The 21,954-nt window shown below is 39.1% G+C and overlaps 1 protein-coding gene across 10 annotated transcripts in view; it reads left to right on the plus strand.

The window, feature by feature from the left end:
- Positions 1–21,954, plus strand: part of AKAP7 (A-kinase anchoring protein 7) — a 141,569-nt gene that overhangs the window by 46,531 nt on the left and 73,084 nt on the right. For 9 of the 10 annotated variants that reach the window (XR_005224701.2, XM_037894796.2, XM_037894800.2 and 6 more), the window contains one exon: positions 17,763–17,875. Coding sequence is in view for 9 of the 10 variants with exons in the window: in XM_037894796.2 (XP_037750724.1) it covers positions 17,763–17,875 (113 nt within the window). In the remaining variant the exon portion in view is untranslated. Of the gene's footprint in view, positions 1–4,356; positions 4,419–17,762; positions 17,876–21,954 lie in introns of all 10 variants that reach the window. The other variant, XM_037894799.2, reaches the window with a different exon arrangement.

Raw genomic sequence — 21,954 nt, forward strand, 5'->3', positions numbered from 1 at the left:
AATATATTGTGGAAAAGGTAATGCACTATTTGGTGCAAAATTATGAATTTTAATCTTATTAAATCATCACCAGTACCACTGAAACAGTAAACATAAAGACCTGTAGGCTTCCCAGACTTTGGATGAAACTCCTTAGTGTTAATAGGTAGGTAGTGTTCTGACCACCGGAGGGAGCCTATATTCCATGAACAGAGTACAGATTTCAGAGTAGCAGCCGTGTTAGTCTGTATTCGCAAAAAGAACAGGAGGACTTGTAGCACCTTAGAGACTAACCAATTTATTTGAGCATAGGCTTTCGTGAGCTACAGCTAACTTCATCGGATGCATTCAGTGGATTCAGTTCTGATGTTTGCTTTTTTCTGGGAAACATTCCAGATTATTTATCATGTTCTACCCTCATAGCTTCAGACCCTACAAATAGATGTTTTAGCATGGACTTCTGTGCCCATCAGATTATGGCTTTAAACTGTAATGGTGGTGCTCCCTTACTAGCAGGGCTCTTCGTATAGCCTGCTGATATTGGTCAGGAATAAGGCCCTGCAGCTGCACCTGCCTAGTCTCTGGACAGCCTAGTTGGGCTACATCTGGTAGACCTCCTAACAGAATGCCCACCTGAATGGCTGAGGAAGCTGGTAAGCCCAGCAGCAGCACCAGTTTGCTGGCTGCTCAAAGCATTCACCCGTGGCTGCAATAACTCTTGTGCCTGCCTGTTCCCAGCCTTGCTCCCACCCTGCACTCAGCCCTGCCCCTGCTTTGCCTCACTCCAGGTAACCTGGCTCTGACCTTTGGCATCTGGCCCCTGACTCTGGTTCTGACCCTACACTGGCTATCAATGCCTGCCCTAATCACTAAGCATCACTGCCCACATCCTGGTCTGATGCTGTTGGACAAAGTTGTGTATATTCAGGCTCCAATTTCGTATCTGGAGATGGTATCTAGGACTAAGAGAATATATTTATTAAATGGCTGTTAACAGTAATATGATATATTGGTAATTATTTAAAATGTTAATGATGATAGTTGGAAAAAGTTATTACAATAAAATTTTACTTTACATGTTTGTGAAGTATTTTGTAGTTTAAGAACCCTATAAATTTCAATTATCCTTTATTCCTACCTTCGTAAGGACCAGATTCGGATACCATGACTCATGATCTGTGGACAATATTTATGTTCCATTTTTGGCTTGGACAGTGACAATCAAGTCAGTTTCACTTGTGTTTGTCAATTTGACTTTCAGGTTCTTAAAGCTACAACATGTGGGTTTCATAGATTCACAGGAATTGGGGTCAGAAGGGACCATTATGCTCATCCTCCAGTGATCTCTTGTATATCACAGGCCAAAGAACCTCACTACAGGCATATGGTTACAAATTAGAATTGTTTTCATTAAAAATCTTATTTAAAATGTGGAAACATTTCTTTTTATTTTAAGTCTTATTCATTTCATTTGTATTTAATTTTTATACAAAGCCAGCATCTATTTAAATTTTGAACTGATTTTAAGTTCAGTGTTTAAGCATCTGAACTTTACATTATTTGAAGCTAGCACCTCATATCAGTAAAATGTGAAGTTAAGAGACCTCAGAGGATTTTATGTTAAATATTTATTTCATACCATTGTGGTCCTTTATCCTTCAATAAGTTTTGATGTGGCTGATTAAGTGTTTTAATATATTCATGACTGTAATGGAAGGAAACAGACAATAAAAAGATCACACAGGCATACAGCCCACTTTGATAACTGACAAGAGTGGATTCTAATAAATCATTTAGTTATTGTATACTTTTATAGGATGCCTTAGCTTAAAAGCTATTGTAATTTTAATGGAGATGCAACTCATTTTATACAGAATGAACAGAAATTTGCTAGCCCTCTCCCCTGTTACATGCAATGTAGTCAAAGTGTGATGCTGTGATTTGTTGGGGTTTTTCTTGCTTTTGGTCCATATGCTGTTACATAAGGGTCACAGGCGTGCTGGTGGAAAAATGATAATCTAAACTGTGCAGCCCAGGAGCTTGGTCTATCCATAGCAAGTAAATGAAACTGATTTAAGATTGAAAATAAATAGCAGTGTGCTGGTCAAGATTTCAAATATATAATTACATACAAAGGCAAATACATCCATATTGTATCCATTGGTAAAAATAAAAAGTGGCAAACTCCCATTTTTGTTGAGATGGTTGCAGGAGCCAAGATGTCTGCTTATTATTCACATTTTCTTTGTGCTCATTCAAGTGAAGGTTGATTGTCCTAGACCTAGCTTTAGCTAGTGCCTTCTGATGCTACACAGCCTCTTTTAATCTTTGTTCTAAACACCCCCGTTCATTGCTGTCCTCTTCCACTGGTAGAGGCTGACAATAGTGCTAAACTGTTTCATGGCTTTTGTCAATATCATAAATTCCCTAGGGCCTAGCACAACACAAACAAGTTTTACTTTTTGTCTAATCAGTATTTGAACTTGTGTCTCCAGCATTAGACTATCAAATCTACTGCACTAGTGAACTCTACTTACTAACAGAGTATTTGTGTCTGCTTTACAGACACTTACAAATATTCAGTCTCTACTGCAGATAGCTTACAGTTTTCACAGACAATGTACAAATGCAAAAAGGACTTGTGGAGAAAGAGGGGCAGGGTGGGAAGCAACAAAAAAATGTGACCGAGTGGTGATGTTCAGTTTGAGGGGTTAGTCATGTGATTTTGTGGGGAGGGAAATGTTTTGTAAAGATTTTCATATGTCTAGATTAATACTTTTGTTACGGGAGGACTAGGCCTTTTGGAAGAAATATCTTTCAAGAAGAGACGTTAAAGAGGAAAAGTTGAAGGCCTGGTGGACTGGGTCATGGGTGTCAGGAGTAGGGTGACCAGATAACAAGTGGAAAAAGCAGGACATTTTTGTTGGCAGTGGTGGGCATAGTTGCATATATAAGACAAAGCCTGTAATATTGGGATGGTCCTGATAATATTGGGATGACTGGTCACCCTAGTCAGGAGTAAGGGATTTCATGGAAGAGTAGAAGGACCGCACAGATAGGATGGTTAATTGCGTGGCTTGGCAGAGCAAAGAGGGCAAGGAGGGAAATGGAAAGAAATGAAACAGAGAAATACGTGGGAGCTAGTTTGTACAAGATCTTGCAGGTGAAGATAAGACCTTAAATCTGATACGGAAGACAACAGGAAGGCAGTGTACGGACTTAGAAAGAGGCTGAATGAAATCACAGTCGTGCTTATGTGACACTCTCCGGGTGTACCCAGGATTGTGAGGCACCTCACCACTACCGGCCCTTAGCACTAAATGGTCTTCTTGTCTGTGCTTGTTGTAGAATAGAGCCCTGATACCAATAGCCCGTGGCAGCACAAACGCTACCTTCCAGGCTTCCGCAGGCCTTGCTCTCTCTGTACCGGTAGCAACAGGCACAAACCAAGCCCACAGGTCCCCGGAGTGTTCCGTAGAGTGTCCAGGCCCTTAACCACTGAACGCTCTGACAGACATGCCAGGCCTGCTATTCCCGAAGGAATAGTATATACCAGCTTGTAAGATTCTACCCAGGATCACCACTTTGCTTAACACGACAGCACAGAGATACATTTATAGTGAAAACAAGAATAAGTTTATCATCAAAGACGGGAGACAGAGGAGATAGTAAGCATATTGGAAACAAAATGGTTAGGTATAAAACAATCATAATGTGCTTTTTAAAGGCTGAACTTAACTAACAGGTCAAATTGTCTAAAGAAGTTTCTCTCACCCAAAGTCCTCTGCAGCATTTTCAACCAAGGTTGGCTGAGACCCTGCTTTCATGAATGCAAATGTGCTGTCCATTTTCTTGCAGCTGTAGGATAAAGGGGCCTCTTTGCCTTTACTGTTCATTGTCTTTACTCATAGGCAGGATAACTCCCTGTGGCTTTTTTTTTCCTGTGTGCTCTTTTCCCATTGTTTTTATGTCTTTAGCATTTTACTTCATATGTAAGTGGACATACATTGTGTTAGTTTACAATGTTTAATTTACATCCCAGCCAGATACACATTTCTTCTATCTAGAGGAATTAGTCTAAGGCATGACACCTTTTAGTTATCTGCTTTTAACTTATATGCTTAAGAACATAATTTTCTGGTACAGATAGGTAACTCCTGGCATACTACATGTACATACAGTTAACAGTGATACTGATAACCAATGTGACACTAACTTTCATTTGAGACCTCAAGTGAAAGCCTTTGGTGAAGCAGGATGTACATACCAGAGTCAGGAAATACCTGTAACCCCTCTTCACCCCCTTGCCAGTTGGCATTAAGAGTTTCTTGGGTCTCAAATCAAGATAGAATATTTTTGTGTATGTATTTTGGACAGATTGTTGCTGGTGGTGGGACAAGAGACTAGGAGCCCAGAGATGAGGATGTTAATAGACAAAGGTAAGAAATACCCAGGGCCTACTCAAGTGGTTTTGTGATGAGTGGAAACAAATTTTGGAGAGGATGTAGAGCAGAGAAAGAATGCAGCTTTTAGTGACATTCACTTTTAGCCATTTTAATATTGATCTGATGGCGGGTCATCTATGAAAAGGTGGCTGAGAGCCAATCTGAGATGTCACTATGAAGCATGGAGGAACACATCAGGGTAGAAAGGTAGATCTTCAAGTTATCAGCATAGTGCTAGCAGTTGGAGTTGTACATCTGAATCAGATCATCCAGGTATAGAGGAGTCCTGACTGATGCTGAGATAGCAGGAGTAGGGAGAACAAGAGAAACCTCAAAAGGAGAAACTAAAGGAGCAGTTAGAGAGGTAGGAATAGAACCATGAGAGAAACACATTGAGTATATTAAGGCTAGGAAGAGGAGAATTTCTAAGAGGAGGTTGTGATAAATCATGTAGTGGGCTGGTGGGAAAGGGGGCAGTACACATGATAAATCTTGATTTTTAGTAAATCTTCTGACACAGTCCCACATGACATTCTCATAAGCAAACTAGGGAAATGTGGTCTAGATCAGTGGGTTCTCAAACTGAGGGTAAGGACCCCTCAGGGGGTCGTGAGGTTATTACATGGGGGGTCGCAAGCTGTCAGCCTCCACACCAAACCCCCCTTTTCCTCCAGCATTTATACTGGTGTTAAATATATAAACAAGTGTTTTTAATTTATTAGGGGGAGGGGATCGCACTCAGAGGCTTGCTATGTGAAAGGGATCACCAGTACAATAGTTTGGGAACCACTGGTCTAGATGACATTACTATAATGGGTGTCCACAAATGGTTGAAAGATCGTACTCAAAGAGTAGTTATCAATGGTCCACTGTCAAACTGGAAGGACATATCTAGTGGGTTCCTGCAGGGGTCAGTCCTGCGTCTAATACTAGTCAATATTTTCATTAATGATTTAGATAATGGAGTGAAGAGTATAAAATCTGCAGATGACCCCAACCTGGAAAGGGTTTCAAATGCTTTGGAGGACAGGATTAGAATTCAAAATGGTTGGGACAAATTAGAGAATTGGTATGAAATCAATAAGATGAAATTCCACAAAGACAAGTGCAAAATACTTTATTTAGGAAGGGAAAAAAAATCCAATGCACAACTACAAAATGCAGAGTAACTGTCTAGATGGTAGTACTGCTGAAAAGGATCTGGGGGTTATAATGGATCACGAATATGAGCCAACAATGTGAAGCAGTTTCAACAAAAGAAGGCTAATATTCTCGGCTGTTTTACATACGACACTCGTGGTAAGACAGAGGAGGTAATGTCTTGCTCAGCAGTGGTGAGGCCTCAATTGTGTCCAATTCTGGGACCACACTTTAGGAAAGATATGGACAAATTGGAGAGAGTCCAGAAGCAAATAACCAAAATGACAAAAGGTTTAGAAAAGCTGACATCTGAGGAAAGGTTAAAAAAAACTGGGCACGTTTGGTCTTGAGAAAAGAAGACTGAGAGGGGACCTGACAACAGTCTTTGAATATATTAAGGACTGTTCTAAAGAGGGTGGTGATCCATTGGTCTCCAAGTCCACTCAAGATAGGACAAGAAGGAATGGGCTTAATCTACAGCAAGGGAGACTTAGGTTAGATGTTACGAAAAACTTTCTAAGAATAGTTAAACTCTGGAATAGGCTTTCAAGGGAGGTTGTGGAATCCCCATTATGGAGGCTTTTAAGCACAAGGAGGACAAACATCTGTCAGGGATGGTCTAGGTTTACTAGGTCCTGCCTTATCACAGAGTGTTAGACTTTGTAACCTCTCAAGGTCCCTTCCAGCCCTATGTTTCTGATCCTATGCAGAAGAGGACAGGAAGATGAGGATGTAGGAGACACTTTACAGTTTGCCTAGAAAGACTGGTAAAGGCTGTTTGAGCAGGTTAGGCAGAAACCACACTGAAGGGGATCAAGGAGCGGGTTAGAATAGAGGAATTTGACTGCAGTCAGCCTGGCAGCAGTAGTCTGCATGTGCAGAAAACAGAGCAGGAACACGGATATGAGTTGTTCTTGGCTCTTAACAAGTTCCAGTCAATGTAACCTTATTTAAAAGTCTTTCATGTTATGCTGTGTTTTCAGGTATGGTAATGATATCAATACTAAAAGGCAGTCTTTAAATGAGGGATTTCAAGTCATTTTCTTCTCATCCTTAATAAAGTGGTTTAAACGTATTCAGTTTATTTCATGGTGTTTTATCTTTATACCTATCACATTCATTCATTGCCAGTTTAATCCTCACTCATAATTATATGTCTGAGAAGAAAAAAAATAGTATTCTAGCCATTTGCTTGCACAATTCTCTAATTCTGCATTGTTTAACCTCTCCTTCAAGATAACTGATTCAGAGATAGCTTAGATTGTAAGCTTCTCTCTCTGTTTATACAGCACCAGGACAATGGGGCCTTGATCCTGATTAAGGCCACTGGGCACTACTATAATACAAATCACCATCGATCAGTCCATCAGCCCTCACAGAGAGCGCCAATCACAACAAGTCATTCATGTTGTTCTTGCTGGCCAGGTTATTAGTGGCACCAGACACCCAATCAGCATAGAGCACCGCAACCCAGAATCCCTGAGCGAGCCGCCAGCCTCAGCCTCCCAAGCAGCTGAGATTACAGGCATGCACCACCACACCCGACAGAATACAAATTAGAGTGTGTCTCCTCCCCTTGCTTCCCTGCAGAGCTCCCATTATTGAGCTCCAGAGTTGTTCTTGAAATGCTGCACATGGAAAGCTGGATAGACTTCTGAAAACATGAGGGCTGGTCCCACCCCCTTCAAATAAATTATCTCTTACATTTTACTGGGACCTAGTGAACAACTGTAGCTATGACAAATGTATACTTAAGGTGGAACAATGATGATCTAATTTTGCCGATTAGGAAAGATTGTCCTGATGTAAAAGTAACACCCATTATACATTGCTTAGGCCAGAGGCCAAGTGGAAGACAGACACAAGTTATGGGATAAAGTTGGCCTCAGCTTTTTATTAGTAAATTCAGCCTAACTCCAGGCAAGGAATTCTTGCCAAACCTAAATGCCAGTATGCACTGGTAACTCACATGGTAGTACACTTCCTGAGTTGTAAACAATGAAGCCTTATCTCACAAATGCCAGCAGATTTAAGTCCCTTGACATACGCACACAGAGACGTTACTTGGTGCAGCTTTTTCCTAGACCGTGCTTTATGAACAAGAACATCTGTTCATATACCCATATGAATATCTGAACAGTACACAACTTGCACCACAGGTATTTGAGTTGCTATACCCTGTACCCTTTACAAAGGTGAAAACCCCTTATAGGCAAAACCCAACACCAACAAACCAAGTTACAGTGAACAGACGTAGAAATAAATTGCTTTTTAACCTCTGTTCACCTATGGGCATGATGTAAAGACAACCCTACACAGGGGAAGTGATGCACATGGGTGGAGAAAACAAGATGTACCTTCTTCAAGGGAGAGATCAAAAACAAGGCGTGTTTCATGAGGCAACCTCCTTCTTACTCTCTGCAAAGGACACTGCTCAGTAAATTAGGTGGCATGACCTCAAGCCCAATTGCCAATCTGTTTGTCCGATCAGAGACTGAAGGGTTACTGGGCCATTGAGGACCCACAGTCTTTGAGCAGAACAGCAAGAGTCACCCCTTAGATCAGATCCCTTCCTTCAGCCCCAGAATGAATAGGGTGGCCCTGCTGCTTGACCCTGGGATCATACATTCCAGATCATACAATAGGCTGCTTGACTCTGTGATCATACATTCCAGATCATGAAATTGATTGCAAAAGAAGGCTTACCCAGTACAATAGGCTATAATTTATATATGTAGTTGTGATACAAACACAGAAATATTAGCAACTAAAATCATTAGCTCAGGCTTCTTAGGTATTGTTATTACTATTATTTACATTATTGTAGCAGCCAGAGGCCCACAGAGAGTTTCGGGCCCCTGTGTGGTAGGTGCTGTACATGCAAATAGTAAGTAACAGTCCGTACCCTGAAGAGCTTACAGTCAAAATAGACACAGGTTGGAGAGAAAACAGAGGCAGAGAGGAGAACTGACTTGCCCAAAGTTACGCAGCAGATCAGTGACAGAGCTGGCAACAGAACCCCAGTCTGCCATACCCTACTCACTGGACCACACTGCCCCTTGGCAATTAAATTCATGTACATAAAATACAGAAAAACCTTTGTAGACTGCTCAGAAACAGGGCCCAGTGCTACACTGCCTTACACACTATGTAGCCCCACAGAGGTCAGGACAGAATGTGACTCCCTAGTGCAGTTTTCACAAATTTCATGTTTGGTCCAATTCCCTACTCAGGGAAAACTAAGGGCAGATCCTCAGCTGGAGCAAACCGCCCCCTTATGAAGTCAATGGGAATTGTGCCTGAGTAAGAGGTGCAGGAATTGGCCCTTACAGCTTTTCAAGTGCCTTTCCTGTAGCAGCAGGAGATTGCCTGAACAGTTTCTGGTCAACCAACACTTCCACTAAGTGATCCCTGGCAAAATATGTTGAAAGGCTGTCAAAATGTACAAGGTCTACAAATTACGTATTTTAGGTGGGTTTGAAGTGGTATTAGAAAAATCAGAATGCATTGACATGTTCAAGCTCCTAGAATTTCTTTTCATTTTATAAGTGTAAGATATAAGATTCTATAAGATTTGTGTGTCATTTAATAAAGAGAAATTACTGTTTCTAGCTTTGCCTTTTTAAAAATTGAAGCTAGATTGCGAACAGGTTTCCAAGATAACAAAACAGCAGAGGAAAATGCACATACCTAATAATCTTTCACAATCCATGCGTAGGTATTTCTAATGCAAGCTGGAAAATGGAAATAGCTATTTGTGTTACATAGTTTATGGCTCAATGTCAAATTCACCATATGAATCACTATTGATTTAGCTGTTCCATTTTGTGGGTCCTTCCACATGTAATTATTTTGAGCAACTTTCCCCATAATTAGGCTTCAAATGTGGTATATCAAAAATTATGTAATGGATGCAGCTGCATCTAATGTAAGTGATACAAGTGACATGACATGGGGTAATTTGAACATTATGAAAATAAAGTACAAAATACTTAAGAGAATGTCAAATTGTATGAAAGATAAGTTTTCCAATAACTTAAAAACTGCCCCAAAAATGAGTGCTAGCAAATCATTTAAAAATAAAAGGGCAAACTTGGATCTTACTTGTTAGACTGAGGGCATGGCAATATTGATTTATGAACTCAAATGCAAGGTACTCATTTAGCACTGCACATGGAGGATTGTACTACTAGTAATCCTGTCACTGGCTTTCTACTCTCCCAGATCAAATGCATACCTCTTATTCAAGTCCCTCCACAAACTCTCCTCCTACCTTTCGGCTGTTGTGTCATTTTACACTCTCTTTGCTCATCAACAGCTTTCCACCTGGCTGTCCCACTTTGTGTCCTTCTCTCACGTGCCTCCATGACAGCTTTCATGGGCCTCCTACACTTGTAACTCCCTTTCTGACCCCATCTGTGATGCCCCCCTCCCCCTACACCTTTAAATGTCTTCTCAAAACCCACTTCAAGTAGGTGTATAACCAATAACCTAATAACATTTAAACAATCACTTTGCAAACTAAGAAAGTTCTGTTATATTCAAGACTCATGCATTAGCCTCCCATGTGCTTTCATAATCACACTGTCCTTTCCCTCTTCTATTCCTTGAGTCATTATCTCCTCCTGCGTGTTCTCATCTTCATTTTAAATTGTAATAGCTTTGAGGCAGGGAATCTTGCTTTATTTGTTCTGTAAAGGACAACACACACAGTGGGGATGTTATATAGAAGTAACAATAATGATAAAATATGGAGCCCTGCATCAGTGGTATTGGTTGCAGCATTTGGGAATCACTGGGGTACACAGCTCCTCCTTCCTCTGACACTTGGAAACACCCCCAGAAGTGGGCAGACTGTGGGGGTGGTACAGGGACACAGATATACTTAACTGAATATAAACAAGTAACACAAGTATGTAGGGATAAAATTAGGAAGGCCAAGGCACAAAATGAGATCAAACTAGCTAGAGACATAAAGGATAACAAGAAAACATTCTACAAATACATTAGAAGCATGAGGAAGACCAAGGGCAGGGTAGGCCCGTTACTTAATGGGGGGGGGGGGGGGAGAAATAACAACAGAAAATGTGGAAACGGCAGAGGTGCTTAATGACTTCTTTGTTTTGGTTTTCACCAAGAAGTTTGGTAATATTGGATGTCTAACATAGTGAATGCCAGTGAAAACGAGGTAGGATCAGAGGTTAACATAGGGAAAGGACAAGTTAAAAATTACTTAGCCAAATTAGATGTCTTCAAGTCACCAGGGCCTGATGAAATACATCTTAGAATGCTCAAGGAGTTGACTGAGGAGACATCTGAGCCATTAGCAATTATCTTTGAAAAGTCATGGAAGATGGGAGAGATGCCAGAAGACTGGGAAAGGGCAAATATAGTGCCCATCTATGAAAAGGGAAATAAGGACAACCTGGAGAATTACAAACCAGTCAGCTTAACTTCTGTACCTGGAAAGATAATGGAGCAAATAATTAAGCAATCAATTTGCAAACATTTTGAAGATAACAAGGTGATAATTAACAGTCAGCATGGATTTGTCAAGAACAAATCTTGTCAAATCAACCTGATAGCTTTCTTTGACAGGGTAAGAAGCCATGTGGATAGGGGGAAGCAGTAGACATGGTATATCTTGACTTTAGTAAGGCTTTTGATACTGTCTTGCATGATCTTCTCATAAACAAACTAGGGAGATGCAACCTAGATAGAGCTACTATAAGAGGGGTGCATAACTGGTTGGAAACCATTCCAGGGAGTAATCATCAGTGGTTCACAGTCATGCTGGAAGGGCATAACGAGTGGGGTCCCTCAGGGATCAGTTCTGGGTCTGGTACTGTTCAATATCTTCATCAATGATTTAGCTCAGGGGTCGGCAACCTTCAGCATGCGGCCCATCAGGGTAATCCACTGGCAGGCTGTGAGACATTTTTTTTACATTGACTGTCTGCAGTCATGGCCCCCTGCAGCTTCTACTGGACACAGTTCACCGTTCTTGGCCAATGGGAGCTGCAGGAAGCGGCGGCCGTTGGCTGGGAATGGCGAACCATGGCCAGTGAGAGCTGCGGGGGGCCATGCCTGCGGACAGTCAACGTAAACAAAATGTCTTGTGGCCCGCCAGTGGATTACCCTGATGGGCTGCATGCCAAAGGTTGCCAACCCCTGATTTAGATAATGGCATAGAGGGTACACTGATAAAGTTTGCGGAGGATACCAAGCTGAGCGGGGTTGCAAGTGCTTTGGAGGACAGGATTAAAATTCAAAATGATCTCAACAAACTGGAGAAATGTTCTGAAGTAAATAGGATGAAATTCAATAAAGACAAATGCAAAGTACTCCACTTAGGAAGGAACAATCAGTTGTACACATACAAAATGGGAAATGACTCCCTAGGAAGGAGAACTGCAGAAAGGGATCTGAGGGTCATAGTGGACCACAAGCTAAATATGAGTCAAAGTGTAACACTATTGCAAAAAAAGTGAACATCATTCTGGGATGTATTAGCAGGAGTGTTGTAAGCAAGACACAAGAAGTAATTCTTCCACTCTACTCTGTGCTGGTTAGGCCTCAGCTGGAGTATTGTGTCCAGTTCTGGGCGCCACATTTCAGGAAAGATGTGAACAAATTGGAGAAAGTCCAGAGAAGAGCAACCAAAATGATTAAAGGTCTAGAAAACATGACCTATGAAGGAAGATTGAAAAAAAATTGGGTTTGTTTTGTCTGGAGAAGAGAAGACTGTGAGGCGACATGATAACAGTTTTCAAGTACATAAAGGGTTGTTACAAGGAAGAAAAAATTGTTCTTCTTAACCTCTGGGGATAGGACAAAAAGCAATGGGCTGAAATTGCAGCAAGGGTGGTTTAGGTTGAACATTAGGAAAAACTTCCTAACTGTCAGGGTGGTTAATCACTGCAATAAATTGCCTGGGGAGGTTGTGGAATCTCCATCATTAGAGATTTTGGACAAATACCTGTCAGGGATGGACTAGATAATACTTAGTCCTGCCATTAGTGCGGGGGACTGGACTAGATGATCTCTCGAGGTCCCTTCCAGTCCTATGATTCTATGAATTCCTTGGAAACTTAAAATTGCTATCTCCTCTCACTAAAAGTGATACATTTTTGTCCATCATGCACAGTACTTTGTTTTTAAAATAAAAAAAGAGTGTGTTTTGCAAAACATCCTCTCCTGTAAAGTTAGAGATGATGTAACAGAGATGTACAAGAAAAAGATTGGTCACAGTTGGCAGAGAACAAAGAGACATGGGCCATGGCTGTCCTAAGGCACTTACAATCTAGGAACCCAGTTCTTCCACCTATGCTCACATTGAATAGCACCATACTCCATGAATAGTCAGTCCTATTGAAATCAATGGGACTGCAATCAGATCTGTACAGGCGGACTCCTGTGCTGGCACAGAGCTCTGCTGTGTCAGTGGGGCTCAGTATGGGTGCAGGGTTCCATTCATGCAAATTTTGATTGCAGGATTTGGACCTAAAGTCCTTTTTAGTGTAAGTATGGATGGCAGAACAGAGCCCTAAGCAGAGAAACAAAACAGTGCAGTGCACTGGGCTGAGAGAAAGCATCAGAGGCTGGTGCAGAATTGTTTGTTTTAATAAGAAAAATCCTTCTTTGTTGTGAGGACTAGGGTTGCTAAATACACAAAACAATACAAATCAAACACCTATGAGACTATAACATGCATTTGTTACAGAGCAATGCAGATTTTTTTGAAATAAATGTAATAACACTTCTTTATTCAGCAGATTATTTAACCTATCAACAACAAAGAATAAACTGGAGGATACTTGGAAACCCATGAATAGGAATTACCAATTGCATTGTTTTGAACATGCATATCTAACTTTGGAGTAGGATCAAACACCTATTTTTAATAGTCCGTTTTTGATGTGCTAATCTGCTGTTCACTGACATTTGCCTGGACAGCTTTATAATCCTTGGCATAATTCTTCAAATGCATGTCCCACAAAGACATACAAAACATTGTTTCAAATGTAGAAATAGGTAAAACATATTGACAAATCTCTGGCAATTTAAACAGAGCAAACAGTGACATGCCCTATGAAACTCAAACATGCAAACAAATCTCATACTGAATATGTCCATATCATTAGAATGCACCTGCTACCATAACTAAATGGTACAGCCTATTTACATTAACGTTAACTTAACAACTAGAAACTCTAATATTGATGCTACTGTATTACTTCATCTTCAGCTGCTGTATTAATACCAAAATATTTTCAAATAACTTATTTTTAAGTTCTAAAGGGCCAAAATTCAGCCTGGTTGTAACTTCAATAAGGTTGTTAATTTGGCACTTCAATGGAAAAACTCTTGACATAAAGCCAGGTTCCCAAATCTTGTTATAGCATTCCTTCTCTAAATACAGGAAAAATATTGCAGTCTTCCTTGTATAAATTGAATTGGATGAAAAACCATGAAGGAAAGAAAACAAGTGTGCATTTTAGAGTATATTTTAAACCAGTGGACACACCTACCCTATTAGTTTCCCTATTTCCGGGTTAAATTCACCCCACGCAGAGGGCCAGCCTCAAGTGAGATGTAAGTGGTTCACAGACCCTATGCTGGCCCTCTGCACAGGGATGAATTTCACCTTTATGGGGTCAATTTTTGCTTTGGTGTGTTTATGTAGAATTCAGCCTATTGAATATTTGCTACTCTGTGTTAAATATCTGATTCCGGGCTGCAGCTAAAATGAATAAGTATTTACACTGCCCACCACCACATGTATTTTGTCTGGACTCTCCCTTGGCAGAGAAGAGAAACAATATTTTATACAGTAATATAATACCGAGCTCTTATATAGCACTCTCATCAGTGGATCTCAACGTGCCTTCCAAAAGGACAAGCTGACGTTCTCAGCAGGGAGGAAGCTTCTCATGATCTAACCTTATTTCTCCCCAAGAATAGTGAGGTGCTTCAAGGGGAGCCCCTTATTGCATGAAGCCCAGTGGGTCTTGAAGGTGGAGAAAAGGAAAGGCAGCTTATATCATTTTAGCATTTATTATTTTATTTATGGTAGTATGTGGACTCCCAAACCAAGAGCAGTGCCCTTTGGGTTAGGTAATGTACACGTGAACAGAGAGACAGTCCCTGCCTTTAAGAGGTTAAAGTCAAAATAGACAAGACAAAGAATAGGAGGGGAGACAGAAGCATAGAGAGGAGCAGTGACTTGCCCAACATCATGTAGCAGGTTGGTGGCAGAGCTGGGAATAGAACCAAGGAGTATTAATTCATGCTACGAAACGTTAAAAATATGCTACTGAATGCATCTGCATATGCATTACTAGGATAAGTACTGGTGAAAATCAACTGATTTAGGAGTCCATTTTCCTTCCATCCAACCTCACCTTCATATCGGATATAGTGGGGCTCCTTGAGTTTAGAGCTGGTCAAAAAAAGAAGAGCAATTTTTCAAAGAAAAAATAAAAATAAAATAAATAAATTTCCACTGATGCCAGTAGAACTTCTGGAGTTTGTTAGTTACTTTTGGCTACTACAAAAAGAGGGCTGGATCCTGCCTCCCATTGAAATTAATGAGAGTTTTGCCATTGACTTCAGTGGGAGCAAATTCCAGTCTACAGAGATTTGTGGGGTTTTAGTCTTGAAAGTAAATAAGCCACCATCATGTTTAGAATGCGCACAGCATATTCTCTCTTTTCTGTTATAAAATGTTATTCTCTGTGGAGAAAACCTTCAATCCTGTTTCTTGCCAGAATAGCCAGGTTGGGCACTGATGAGAAAATGAAGAGTGATTCCTCTCCATAAACTGTGAATCCTCCCCACAGAGCCACTCTTCAACCAGTGTTACAGCCTTGAGGATTTAATAGGACAGGTCACAGAATCCTGATGTGTCCCCTCTGCAGGTATGGGAGGTTCTACATGGGAGCAAATCTTCCAGTCCACCATGCCCTTCCTATCCTTACTGCCTTGGTGTGCAGGAAACTACCCTAGAATTCATCTGCACACAAAGTAGGGGGTGCACCCCCCCCCCCCCCCCAGCCAATCCTGTTCACTCCCTCTTACCAGTTCCACTATCAGAACTCTTGGTGGCCACAGAAACAAGTATAGAATTGACCCCTACATATTCTTTAAATAAATGCTATCACTGTAGTTTACTTGTGTTTTAAAAAGCTGAAACCACTCAAAAGTAACCCCAAAACAGACCCCTGTGTGTGGGCACGCAGAAACATGCAATAAGTGAACACATTTTGGTAAGGATTTGTTATTGCATATGGGCCCTATACTACAAACACTTAGGCACGTGCATAACTCAGTACTTGAATAGTCTTGTTGAACTCAAATTGGCATATCGTGAAATGTGTGCATAAGTGATTGCAGGATCAGGACCTATATTTTAAATATATGGCCAAGTGACAACTACTTACAGGTAGATGTTCTTTTAGTAAACTCAAAAATTAAAAAAATAAATATGGTAGAGAAAAATCCTCTGGATTTAAAAACAGTAAGATGGTATCTTTCATAATTTAAGTTTCTTTTAAAAATACACTGTAATTATACCTTAGAAACCTAAATAAAATTTGTTTCCTAACTAATGTTATGAATGGGCTAGTTTTTAGTTTTAGTTAGCTAAGATCATGTATTTTTGCAGAGTGCGCTTGGGGGAAATAGTCACTTAAAGGATATGAAAGATAATGTGAAGTTATGCCTTGTCAAATCCAGAGGATTTTCTCAACAACATACTGTAACCACAGCTTTAAATTAGACCAATTTTAAGGTCAAAACTTTTGCAGTGCTCCTTTAGATCCTGATTCTACGAAGGCTTAAGCACATGCTTAACTTTACATACTGTGAGTCGTCCCATTGAAAACACCAAGCGCGTGTCTACAGACACAAATACTCAGGAAAGTTAAGGCAAATCAATTAAAGGAACATATATTAAAGCTCATTTAACCCCAAACCTCTCCTCCCCCACCTACTCCGTGTGTGGATGCTCTCATTCAGGGGTAAAGTGACCTTAACTTGCTGTAACTTAATACTCATACTTTAACCTGTTTAGTATATTTATAAAAACAGAATAGTCAGGAAGCAAGTTTTAGTTTTAATTTTCTAAGGTATAATTTCAGAGAGTATTTAAAAAAACCCACTTCTGACCAAGGAGGATTAAGACTACTCTACTCCTAAGTGAGAGCATCCACATGGGAGATTAACATTCTTTAATTTATGCACATTGATTTCACATATTTAGTTCACCTTAACTTTCCTGAATGTTCCAGTATAGACATGCCCTAATATGCACAGTTGCACACACCCTATGTAATGTTCAAGCTGGCTAATTCTAGATAGTATCTGGTCTAATGGGGTGCAAGATCACTATGATAGATTTCATTAGTCTCGATTGTAGTTGTGGTGATTTAATTTCCCGTAAGCTGAACATTTATATTGTTCTAGGTAGATGGGCTGGGAGGGAGTAAGAGAGGTCAATATAGAAGCTTTGCCTAGCCTTGGATGTAGGCAAATAGCCACATGAAAAAGAAAAGTTCCAGTCTTCTCAGTCAGTTGAACTGCACATTCCACTTTACACAGGCGTCAGAAAGGCAACAGATAGACGTTTGCTTTTTGTTTATTTTTAACTAGCTGGGAGCACTGGTGAAGAACATCACATTTGACCTATTCTCAATCTTTGCCTTTCACAATTAGGCCGAATTTGGTGATTATTAAGCGGAATTCCCTTGGCCTGAAATGGGAGTTTCATTCAAGTAAGGAGCATAAAATTTGACACAGAGTAGCTTTTCTTTGTCTAGTGATTCCCATTATCCATAACTCTTCTTTTGTCATTTGCAATTGCTTCACTCATTGCAATCCCTGAACAATTTAAATATAAAGGTACTATTGTGGTAGGAGGAACAGATTTTAGACTGGTTATTGATTGGTTTTAATAGATTGCCAATGATTTCTTTTTAAATGAAGTAACTTGTGTCTCAGATCAGCTGCAATTATCAGATTGATCTGTTCAGATATAACATGCAACTTTGAAGGAAACTAGAAAGCTGCCTTTCTTTTCTTATTGATTATCTTCACTTTTCACTTGGGATGGATGTGACTCGTATTACAGTTGAAAGCACATTTTTAAGCATCCACAGTATTTGATATCTTAGGGCCTCTGCATTTTTCATTCTTCAGAGACCATGAAGAAGATATTTCAAGAAAAAGGCATCTTGGCAGGAGAAGACAGAGCTTGTAAACCTCACTTGACCTTCATGAAGCTGTCAAAATCACCAGAGCTACGTAAGCAGGTAAGCTCAAATTTGATGCAGCACGACAGCAGCCATCTAAAAAGTTTATTTTAGAGAACAAACGTTAAGCACTTCAGTTTTACTTTAGCCATATTCTAGAGCAGTCAAAGTTCTACTTCTTTGTAACCAGGTTGACTGGTAAGACTTTAAAATATTAGTCTTTTATGAAAAAAATTAATATGTAAAATGTTTTGTCGTAAGTTGTACCTCAAAATATTACTCTTGGTAGTCTCGATATATTAACAGTTATGGTCTATTTTCTCTTGCAAAAGAATCTAAAGATTACAATTATTGTCTGGAGTATTGTTCCAGTGTACCTTAAATAAAGATTTTTGAATTATACAGAAATTAACTGTCCAGCATGTAGGACTACTGACTCTGGAATGAAGAGCATTTTTAAGAATATGAGTTTATAGATCATATAATCTTTCAGGCTGCCTTTTATGGAGGAGTGGGGGAGGTCCTCCTGTTTTTCTTGCAACTGCATTATCCTTTCCCAATGGCATTCCACTTTCCATTCTAATGGGAAAACAAAAAAGGCAATCAACTTTCTGCATGAATCAAAGCACAGTAATTGAGGGTCAGCCATAAGGGCAAGATATTTTAACTCCATATTCTTTGCTAAAAATGTTTAATTATGTATGCTGATGTGAACAGGTGCAGAGGAGATCTCTCCAAAAATTTGCTCTTTATCTCAGCTTTTGGTAGTGTAAATGAGCTATTAATTTGTTCATTGCAAGTTATTTATTAATCTATATAGTATTATTATCCAATACTCTGAAATCGAGGTAGTTCAACAGATCAAATTCTTCAATTCTTTTTGTACTTTTGAACTAACTTCCTCTCCCCCACACTTATACACTTCATTGTCTCTGAAGCTTACAAAAGAAAAGGGGGGCGCAACTGTTTCAATAAACCTGGAATGAAATCCTGATCTCACTGAAGTCAGTGACAAAACTCCTATTGACTTCAACTGAGCCAGGATTTCCTCTAGGATATTTTGAAAGTGCTAAGTAATAAATATTTGTTTTATTTGAGCTTAACTCAGTTTTTAGAACTCATTCAGTTATACGGAACCAAGTGTTACATTTTTTTTTCCCTTTGCTGAGCTGGGGAAACAATTGCTTCACTGCAGTATTGAGAGAAACAATATGAGCTGTTTAGGTCAATTGATTTTATAAAAAAATACTTTGTAGTAAATGTGCTTAGAATACATGTATTTGAAAAAACGTTACTAATTCCAAAATTTACTCACTGTTATTTGCTGATTTCATGTAAAAATTTTAGCAGTATTTGTCCCATCTTTTGAGGTGGTCTTGATAAGAAAAGTCAGGAGTTTTCATTATAGTTACGATTATCTTCTAAACCTGGTAAAACAATTACTGCCTGTCTGAAGTTTAGCTTATAATAGACGGAGCTGTGTGAGGAGACATCTGGAAAGTCAGTTACATTTTATGTGGGACTGGAGGTATGTTAAGCATGGCGACATCAGGGTGCCAACTTCAGCAACAGATGCTCTGTCTAGCATAAATAAAGGAGATTCCAAGCAATTCAATTATAGTAATATACATGTGAAACAATATAAAGGTGTGGAATTTTTCAGGTACAACTTTCCCCTTTAGACCACAGTTTGTTTGTATGGTTCACCTGTTGAGGTCCTGATTAATCAAAACACTTAAAGGACATGCTTAAATACTTTGTTATATCATGGGGTAAGCCCCCAGTTTTATCTTTAAGATAAACATGTTGTTTTTCTTTCTTTTTCCCATCTCTTGTTTACCACGTGAAAAAAGTGGAAGCTTTAACCTGAGTTTGTTTTATAGTAGATTGGGCAGAATGACTTTGTTTCACTTGGTCATTGAACCATACTACTTTATTTAAGCTCTTAAAAACTTTTATGTAGAGGACACATATTGTGTGTGCTGGGTGCTATATAAACAAAAACGTTACCATGTTTGTCTTCCATTTTTTGGAAAATAGAGACAAGGGATAAAATTAATTAAATTTACAGGTTTATTATGTATCATGGGGTACACGTAATGTACTGAGAAAGACTTATGCTTCTTGTGTGCAGCTGAAACATTGATTTGTTTGGATTGTTTTCTGTTGACACTGTGCAGCAGAAAAGACCAGTTTCTAAACAAATAAAGATCATAATCCATATCTGGATTATGCACAGTATGTAAATGGTGACCTCTCTCTTTCTACTGCGTATGCTGTGCTGAATGCCAGGAGAAGCAAGGAAAGAGATACGACACATCCTTTTAACTACACTTTTATAGTTAACTATTACTTGCCTCACGCGCACAAAACTCCACACTAGCTTCTTTGATTACATAAGCGCTCCGAATCATTATTGTTAATAGTACATCAATAAAGGCAAAGTGTAACAATGGTAAGAAAGAGAAAAACAGCAAAGCAATCATGCGCACAAAAATGTGACCCACAATAACTATTTGATCCAAGCTTTCATTCCACTCCTGTTCCGTTATTGTGCTACGTCAGTTTAAACTGAGCTATATTTCTACGCAACCACTTTTTTCTGCCCCGTGTATCGTTTTATGTGAATTTCTTATCAACCGCTTCTGTGACGTTCATAAGTAAAGTTAGAACTAGCGTATTTGTCAAAACATTGCATGGGGAAAAAGGGAGCTGTTAACAGTAGCCTGTTACGTGTACATTTTCAACAAAGTGTTTTATTTTGATTAACATTACAGGGAAAATGTTTACAAACAACACTGAGAGTACCACTACCAGGTATCAACAGTGCTTAAGTAGAAAATTATATGGTTGGATTGAGTAAAATCTTGGATTGTAAAACATTCTTTCTTGAATAAAACTTTAAAGATACACCACAGTACTTTAAGGGCATAACAAACATAAAAGGTAGGAAATCAAGGAAGGAACTAAAGACTTCAGGACACAAGTTCTGGCTGACATGGCATAGCACTTACTATTGTAAAAGTCACACCACTGTGTAGAGATCTTCATTGACCATACACAGTTATTTCTAATTTTGTTATTTATTTTAATGTCAGAGGCCATTAGGGTGTATGAGATATTTACTATTTTCCCAATGTGCATTATTTTACATTTATCTGCAGTACATTTCATGTTCCAACATGCTGCCCTGTACTGTAATGTGTTGGTCTCCGCAGTTGTTAATAACAGAATCAAATTATTGTCATCCTAATTCATATTACTTCTCCAGAACACTGAATAATAAATATGCTAGTGGCTTAGCTATTAAGTGATATGCCATAGAAAAATACCATGGGAGATTGATATTAAATAACAGTAAACACTATTAAATGGGGTATTTCCTTGTCAAACCTCTCCCCATCTTAAGAAGCAGCATTTACTATCATTCTTTGTTTCCTATTGTTTAATCAGTTCTTTGTGCACATTTCCTCTTAGTATAGTGAATAAACAAAGCATAAAAAGGTAAAGATAACACATTTTAACAACGGTTTAAATGAATTTTTAGATCATGCAACAACAGTATTACAAGTAACAGAGAAAAACGAATAAAGGTTATGGTAGGAAGAGCATATATATAACATTGTAAAGTAACAGCTGATAGATCAAAAATAATTTAAAATACAAACCACCAGATGGATAGTTATAAACATTCAGAACACAAGTCATTAACATTTTGGGGTTTTCTGTCTTAAAGAAGCAATCCGTTAACCCAACCCTTCAGAGGATTAATGATCTCACTAAATCTATAAACATTACATTTTGAGAAACTGATAAAACATTCCATTTCTCTATCTATTGCAAAGATACCTAGAGCTTCAGGGGAAAGATAGACGTTCCTAAGGAACCAAAATTGTGAAAAGTTACTTTTCCAAGGCTGTAAAATGTTTAATAAAAGAAATTACTGAGTTCAAAATGAAGGTTCTATAAGTCTACAGAGGTATGAAAAGTAAGTCTCTTCAAAAGATTACCCTTAAGACATTTAAAGCTAGAGAAAAGTAAAAGGTCAGACTTCTTTTATTTAATGGGATAGAAGCTAATGAAGGATAACAACGTTACCTGCTACATTTACATTGAGTTAATCGGATGAGAGAAAATCT

Source organism: Chelonia mydas, chromosome 3 (assembly GCF_015237465.2).
Source record: "Chelonia mydas isolate rCheMyd1 chromosome 3, rCheMyd1.pri.v2, whole genome shotgun sequence".
In the NCBI taxonomy this organism is placed as follows: Eukaryota; Metazoa; Chordata; order Testudines; family Cheloniidae; genus Chelonia; species Chelonia mydas.